Below are 8,287 nucleotides of genomic sequence, written 5' to 3'. Positions count from 1 at the left end.
AGTTTCTGAGCTAAGACCAGGAAGGGAGGAGAAGCCACCTGAGGTTACTTTACCAGGCTTCTCGCTGTCGGTTTTGGCATGTTTAACCTTCAGATGGTAAAAGCATAAAACTTTACGAAGAGTCGTAGAATTACGACTCCAAATCTGTGTGTGTCCTACAGTGGGGGAGAGAGACTTGAGGGAGCCCTCACAGTCCTTTAGCCGAAACGTGCCGCCGTCCCAGACCGCCCGTGCGAACACGGCGCCAGCACGGCCAGGCCGAGCCTGGGAAGCAGAGGCAGGGACTGTCTCATCCGTCTCGGTTGCCGAGCTGAGCAGCTGAGACCCTGAGATGTTATTCAAAGCCCAGAAGCAGGAGTCTCCCGGGATTGTCTGAACGGTAGCTAGACAAGAACTGAACAAATTCCACCTTGGGAAAAACACCTTCACCGGCCTCGAAGTCCTGATGGCCGTGCCGGCGTCTCGGGCACCTGCGCACAGCATCCCTGCTCACGACCTACGTCTTCTTAAAGTCACAGTCCTGGCCCAGCCGGGCAGGAGAAACGCACAGACCTTTCGAATGTGGGCTCACAGCGTGTCCCATGTCCCCACCATGGGGCAGCATCTCACGGCCTTGGCGAGGGGGCAGCGGGACGTGGGCGCGGTCAGCCATGTGGCTGGGAGGACACGACCCTCCCGAGGGGTCCTTGGGTCCTCGCTGCCTGCGGCTTGCGCCCCTCACGCTGTCCCCTTGTCCTGTCTCCCCTCTCGGTCTAGGCCGTCGCTGGAGGAGGCCGTGCAGTGGCGAGAGTCCCTGGACAAGCTCCTGCAGAATAACTGTGAGTGTGCGCAGCTCTTTGCACAGGTCAGCAGAGGCGGGGAGGTCAGAGGCCAGGACACCCCTGAACTGCCCGTGTCCCCCTTCCCCGGTTTTGACATTTCTTCAGTTTTCCAAAATGATCTCAACAAGGGATGATACGAGGGGGTGTGGTGGAGAGACGGGGAGTGGGTGCCCCGAGGACTCGTGCCTATAGGTCGAGCCAGGGTGCATGGCTTGACCTGCACGGCAGCAGAGACTGTGCCTTTTGCAGCCGGCCTCAGTGGCTTGGTGACCGACGTGGCGGTGTACAGGTCCCTGCGTGGATAGTAGGTCTTAGTACAAGCTGCACTGATTGCTTTTGTCTCTGGTCCGGGTTGTGATGTCCCCAGCCTCGGGTTCCCCTTTTGGCAGGACACCTTTTATATCTCCATTCAAGATATGACAAACGTGCCAGCAAGTCCTTCCCACCTGGTACTACCTGCCTCCCCCTCACCCACTGACCCCCAGGGCCTGCAGTGTCAAGGTCCAGTTCCCAGGGCATCAGGTTCTCCACGAGACCCCGCGGCTGCTCCTTAGCCGCCTGGACTGCTCTCTGTCTCATGCGGGGTTTCTGCGTGTGACCCCTTTGGCAGGAGTGCTCTGCAGCCATGTCTTCGATGTGTTGAAATTCTTCCTGCCAGAGCGAATCTAGATACCGGATGCCCGGTCTGCCCGGGCATCCTCCCTCGGAGCTTCCAGAGACGGACTTGTCTGCACATCTGTCGTGCCACTTAATCCTTGCTGCTTGCTCTGCGCTCTCTTTGTCTTGGCTCCTGCGATGCGTTATAAATTCACTGACATCCACGACTTCGTCTTTTTGATCTGGGTAATTTTTCAGCAGGAAGTGCACAGTATGGGGAAAACAAATATTTGTTGACTAGTTCACTCTAAAAATGATTCAATTTAAGGTATGCAGCCTGTATTTCTCCATCCTCACTGCAAGACTGGTACGTGAAACTTTGTCAGATGCTTTGCAGAAATAAAGATGTAAAAGCTGTTTCTCAGAGCACCATCATGATTCATGGGCACAGAGTAGGGAACAAAGAACGCGTGTTCATGTCATGTGTTCGTGCGCATTTCTCTGCCTCGTTTTCGGTGGGTTAGCTTCTGTTTACTTGCGATAGGATCAATGTCTTATATTCGGAGGCAGGACACCAAAGCCTCTAATTTGGAACTTGCCTAGTCTTATCCAATTTTGATTCTTTTTATTTTTTGTGTTAAACAGAGTACCCTGCCCTGACACATATAAAGTGTCCAATCAATGATTACTAACTTAATAGGTGATGAATGAATTCATTTTGCTTCTTGGACCCAAAATTCCATGAGGTCAAGTAAGAGAAAAATGTTTTTGTTTATCAGTTGACTTCTCCATTGTCTTCCGCAGTTGTTTTGGGGGCGATAGCAACCTGGCAGGTGATGTCCTGATACCTTATGAACACTAAGTGCCTGGTCCAGGTATTTGTTGCCATCATCAGGAAATCTGAGGATTACTAGAACCACCCAATGCCTTCAGAGCCTTTAGGGAGAAGGATACACGTGTGTGTACCCGCATGTGACCCTTTTCAGTCACACTGGTGCCCAGGGCCACGTGTTCTTGTGCTTCGGGCTTTTAGGGCCAGGAGCTACTGGGTGAGAAAGACGGGGGCAGCAGCAGAGCCGGGGCAGGTGTGGAGGCGCTGAAATCTTTCAGTTGCAAACAGGCGTGAACTTGAGGTCTGAGTCTAATGTTTCCTGCTTCTCAGAAGAGAAAATGTATATGCAGGTGTGTGTTTTTGTGTGAATACAGAAAATATTTCACTTAGTTGTATACTCAGTACGTATTATGTACAGTATGTGTGTCTGTGTACATATGTGTGTGTATAATCTTAAATTCTATAGAATTATCCTCTTAAGTAATATTTTTTAAACTGGGGCAGTTAATTTTCCCCAAGCAATGCATGGAAAAGCATTTGATCACTTACTCTTACAGTCGAAATTATTTCCTTGAAACAGTCTCCGTTCAGACTAGCGTGAGTACATCATGAGTAACTTTAAGCAGGTTTGGCAGCCCAGTTCTTATGAGATGTTCTTGTTTTAATCTGCTAAAACGCATGGTCTCGCATGAGCTGTGACATGCAAAGTAGGGAATGAAGACAGATACATTTGAGAAGTGTGTGCTTTTAAAACTACATCTCTTCTTGCACGTTTGGTTTGATAAACCATTTAAGTCTCATCGATTTATAAGGAACTCTTGGGCTGGTGTAGGCTGTTGACTCACAGCTGATATAGTTCCCCAAGCGTTCCTTAAATCCTCCTTTTTCTTAATTTTACTTGGGCGGAAATGATATCAGTTGGCCCCAAACCTCTAAAAACATAAGTCCACCGAGGTGCTCCATCTTCTGCAGCCGACACGTCTCCTCGCCTTCAGATCATTCCTGGGCGCCAGTGCATTTGACTCTGTTCCGAAAGCACATCGATTTCTTCTGTTTCGTCTTCAGTCTTCAGTGGGTGGCCCCATCTGTTTGCGTTGTCACGTAACCAGTGTTTGTTCTTTAAACACAGAAACAGATTGCACGTGGGAGTTTCAGTAAGTCAGTGACATCCACGTCCGCAGAGCCAGAGTGAGACACGACCCAGTAGAGGCGTTTGCGTGTGGCTCCCCTTCCCCAGCACTGCGAACTGTCGCAGGGTTCCCTTGAGACGCCCCAGAGGCCGAGCGGGCCACGGGGCCGGCCAGGCCCGGCTCCTCTGTGTCTGTCTTCCTTCTGCTCCGGCTCCTCTCTCTGGTTTCTGTTTTTCTCCCTGCTCTTTTCCGGGGCATCGTTGTCGTCATCTTAGGAGAAGCCGGTGTCTTTTGAAGCAGTGATGATAGTGAACGCGGCAGCCACGGGCCAGGCTGTCGCGGCACTCCGCGTAACTTAATTTGACGGTCGCGGTGCTGTTAGAGCCCAGCACAGGCACAGCCGTTGTTTCTCAGAGCGGCCAGCCAACATGCCCGAGTCTCCGTGTGACACGGTGGCAGGCCCACCCCGGGCAGCCCACTCCGGAGCCCGTGCTCGCATCCACGGGGCTGTGTCACGGACCTCAGCAGCCATGAGTGCCGGGCACTGTTTTTCCCCTAGGAGAAGAGATTTTTGCTGAGTTAGTTTTCATATGTTTCCTTTATACCAAACTGACTTGGATTTGTCTGACTCCCTTTTACTCCCGGAGCGGTGTTGCAGGCGCATTCAGTTTTGTTCTGTGGTAGGGCTGCTATTCTGTTTTGCATGGATGTCCCAGGTGACCTCAGTGACTGGGGCCGGCCCTGGGGTTACCGTGGGGGTCGCAGCCCAGAATGTTCCCGCTGGGCAGAGGGTCAGGGGCCCCTCTGCTCCCTCGTGGTGGATGCTGGATGAGAGCGTGGGGTTTGTCGGGAAGGTGGGCTGTGGAGTGGGCAGCGGGTGGGCCCGTCTGCCAAGGCAGAGTGTTCCTTGCAGAGAGTGACATTTGGCCTGGAGTCTCTTTGATTCTGACCCAAGAGAACTTCCCCAGAAGGCATGGGAAGTCAACAGAGAGCCTCTGAGGAACGGGCTGGTAGAAACCCTGTGAAGGTGGAGAAGTTTGGGGGGGCCACTTTCGCCCCAGTGAGGGACCCCCTGAGAATCCTCCGAAGGCAGACGAGAGAAGGGACAGCGTTGCGTGCATTCCAGGCCCAGGGAGTGGAGGGAGCCTCGGCCTCAGGGGTGTGTGTGTGGACAGAAAGCCTCGGGTGACAGAGGGTAACGAAGCCAGTGCCAGGAGACGGACCCCGCCCTCGGCCAGCCGGCCGTTCCTCGGGGCGTCGGTGGCGTCCGGGAGGGCCGGACACTCTCCCTTGCAGAGGTGCGGACTGGGCGGCTCGCAGAGCCTGACAGGCGTGGGGAAGTGGGGCTCGTGACAGTCAACTGGCCACAGACGTGTGCCGCGCACTCGACTCCCGACTGGGCAGCGTGGCCGAGGCTTTATTCCTACGCCACTTCCTGGCAGCCGGAGGCACCTGGCGGCCCACGTGGAGACGGCAGAGACGTAACCCCGGCGGAGAGGCGTGGCCTGTTCCTCGTTCAGCACGTGTGCTGGCCCACGCCACCAGGTCACAGCCCACAGTGCTGGGACCACAGCAGGGAACAGGCGGGGGTGGGGACCGCATCCGATCTTATCCAGGGTCACACGTTCCCATGGCTTCGAAATAACTTTCCTTGCTAGGCTTCTAGAGGAACTTGCTCATCATACGACCGCTGGCCCCAGAGGTATTTTTAGGTGGTGTCCAGTAAGAAATGTCCTTCGGCTACGCACAGGGACAGGGGATGAAAATGCAGCGCGACTCACTTAAACACAGAAATCGCCGGGGACCCTCGTTCGGTCTCATCGTCGCGTAGGCGTTGTGCTGCTTCAGAGCTGATGTGGTCGCCGGGGACTGTGTGGGACGCAGAGACAGTAAAACCGTGTGGACGGTAAATTGAAAAAAGGCCGCCACACGGTTTAACCGTCACATGGATTTGGGTCGTGTTGTATAAAATCGACGTACGAGGCCACGACCCCTGCTCGGACACTTACGCAGGGGACACATTGAGGGACAGAGAAACAGACTGAGATGCGGTCGAAGGGGGTGGAGTCGCACGTGACTATGTTCCCCAAGGGGAGCTGAGAGGTCACAGGAGTGTCGCCCGGCAGAGCAAGCGAGGGATCACTGGGCCCCAGTGGGCCGGTGACAGTCCCTCCTCTGCCCTGGGAGGCAGAGGGACACGCCAGGCGTGTTACTGAGGACAGGCCTGCAGCTAGACAGGTCTGTGGAAGACAGGAATCTTCTCTCCTCCCTTTAGAAACCTTCTGCCCCTCGATGATAGTGGACCGGGGTTCTCTGCCACTTCCCTCTGGTGGCCTAAGGGCAGGTTACTCGACCTCTCTGACCTCGTTTTTAAAATAGGCTGTTACTAGCACCTGCCTCTTAGGTTTGTGATGAGAAGTAAATGAGTTAAAGTTTGTAAGGTTCTTACATAAGTGACAGAAATAGAAATGCACAGTAAGCAAGCCTAGGGAACCCACCAGGACATAGTGGTGGGTAGGGAGGTGGGTGGATGGGTGGTGGGTGGATAGATAGATGATAGACAGGTAGATAGATAGGTAGATAATAGATTATAGGTAAATGATAGGTGATTGATAGATGGGGGAGAGATAAATTTCCTCAGCCAGGCCTTTTCCTTGCCAGATGGGCTTGCCAGCTTCAAAAGCTTCCTGAGGTCTGAGTTCAGTGAGGAGAACCTGGACTTCTGGATGGCCTGCGAGGACTACAAGAAGACCAAGTCGCCCGCCAAGATGGCTGAGAAGGCACAGAAGATTTACGAGGAGTTCATCCAGAGCGAGGCGCCTAAAGAGGTCGGTGCTGGGGGCTGGGCGGGGCAGCCCGGGGCCCCCTGTGGTCTGGGCGTGGGCCGCCTTTCTTAGACACCTGCCAGACGGGAGGGCAGAGCGGTGTGGCCGAGCCTCTGTGAGCGTGAGCCCCGCCTGGACCACGGTCTGGCAGGGGGGACGGTGCGTGCGAGTGACCTTGCGTGAGTTACTGGGTCTCTCCGAACTGAGTGTCTTGCTTTGGGAAAACGGGGCCAGTGAAGACAGTTCCGCAGGGGTGTGAGGATGGGAGTCACCAGCGGGCGCGAAACACGTCTCGGGGTCTGAACTGAGGGTGCTTGGCAGGTCCCCCTGCCCTTTTCCTTCCTTCCTCTCCCCTCCCTTCCCCCCTTCTTTGTTCATGAAAAGCCCCTTTTTTTCTCTGCTCCCCTCCGTCCGTTTTGTTTCCCCCAGGCCTTTGCCATTTACACCTTAGTTGGGACAACAGGGTATCTGCTCGTGAAAATCAGATTAGCACAAGACAGCACCAGAGACGTTGGAAGGTGACATGCCCGAAGTGGCGGCTAAGACAAGACGGGCGTCGATGTCAGGCAGCTCTGGGGCAGTGTTCTGCTCGTCGCTGTTTGTGAAAACCGAGGGTTCGTAGGGTTCGGGGTGACCACAGGGACACGGCCGTGGCATTTCGGCCAGGCCACTCTGCTTCCGGGGCATGCCCCTCAGTGCAGTCCGGACATCATTGGGATTCATAGCCGAGCACAGAAGGGGTCCGAGCAAGCCCCGTAGGGAGCAGCAGTCCACTTAGATGACTCGAGAGGGACACCCACCCCGTCTCCCGCTCCATAAGGTCCCTTTTCTCGCTCAGGCGCTCCAGACTCTTGGAGTTCCACTGTTCGGTATTGACCCCTTGGGTTATGAATCGCTCGTCACTGGTCCTTCTTAAAGGGCAGATCTTTTTGACGGATGGACTATTTCCCTGACAGCCGAGCTCCCTCCGTGACAGAGGCGGGGGTCAGGAGCGCGGGTGTGTAGGGTGCTGTGGTCGAGGCAGCCGAGTCCTGGGGGAGACTGGGTTCGATCTGGCTGTGGACATTGATTTAGGGTCCTCTCCAGATGCCGCCTCTGCTTCTCCGCCTTCCACCTGTGCTCACCACCAACGTTCCCGGCTCTGACACTACCCTGCCGGGCCACACTTCCGTCTGTGTACGATGTCACCAAGGAGACCTGTCCATGGTGAATGTGACACACGGTTCCCGACTCCGGCTGGATCCCCCAGTCCCCACCAACGTTGCCCTCTGCGGGCTCCGGGGTGCGTCACAGTGTGCTCATGTGGGGCTGTCCAGACTGGCCGGTGGCTCTGGGGTCCCGGAGAACATGTTCTGCAGGCTCCTCGCTTGAGCGCTGGTGGCATTGTGAAGCACACGACGTTAACAGTGCAGTTTCAAAGTAGATAAAACCCTGGCTGAGCCCCCAGAGCAAGCCGGCCAGGGCCCCGTAGGACCTGTGGGCCCCAGGTAGACCGCCCGCCTCCGAGCCGGGCTCAGAGCGACCGTGCATCCTGGTCCTGGCCGCCTTCCGCGAGCATCTGAGACACGCGGGTGCAGGCGTGCCGGCCCAGACCCTCCCAGATGCGTGATGTCAGGCAGGCCTCTCACCGAAGCTCCCCAGCCCCGTCCCCGCCACTGTAAACCTCCCACGTGCAGGAGCGTGTCCCAGAGTATGTTTCACATATGGTAGCTGTTATTGCTTTAAAAACCCTTCAGATCTTGTATTTTGACCTAATGTACTGTTTTATTGATGAGTAGCAGATTGACACATACAGCAGATTGACACATACAGCAGATTGACACATACAGCAGATTTACCCAGGCGAATAGGAGCAAAGTCTTCTTTCTCTGGATATGCAGGGCTGACGGAGACATGGTGGAAAGGGCGGGAACTAAGGTTGGAAGGGGACGTGACCGTGCGGCTCAGTAGGGAGGTGACTCATAACGTTGACGACTGTCATGCAGCTGTACTTAAAATCAGCGGGTCGGCGTTTTCCAGGCAAGCGTGTAGAGGATGACTCACTAGAGGTCTGGGCTCGTGAAATAGGGAGGCGAGCAGCTG

At 55.1% G+C, this 8,287-nt stretch overlaps 1 protein-coding gene across 1 annotated transcript in view; it reads left to right on the top strand.

Annotated features, from left to right (window-relative positions):
- RGS5 (regulator of G protein signaling 5) overlaps positions 1-8,287 on the top strand; it is a 27,076-nt gene that overhangs the window by 16,208 nt on the left and 2,581 nt on the right. The window contains exons 3-4 of the mRNA XM_011377057.1: positions 757-818; positions 6,042-6,208. Coding sequence (XP_011375359.1) covers positions 757-818; positions 6,042-6,208 — 229 coding nt within the window. The remainder of the gene's footprint in view (positions 1-756; positions 819-6,041; positions 6,209-8,287) is intronic.

The sequence above is a fragment of the Pteropus vampyrus genome, unplaced genomic scaffold, assembly GCF_000151845.1.
Source record: "Pteropus vampyrus isolate Shadow unplaced genomic scaffold, Pvam_2.0 Scaffold304, whole genome shotgun sequence".
NCBI classification, from domain to species: Eukaryota; Metazoa; Chordata; class Mammalia; order Chiroptera; family Pteropodidae; genus Pteropus; species Pteropus vampyrus.
The sequence above is the reverse complement of the archived record's forward strand: the minus strand, read 5'-3'. Positions and strand labels throughout refer to the sequence as shown.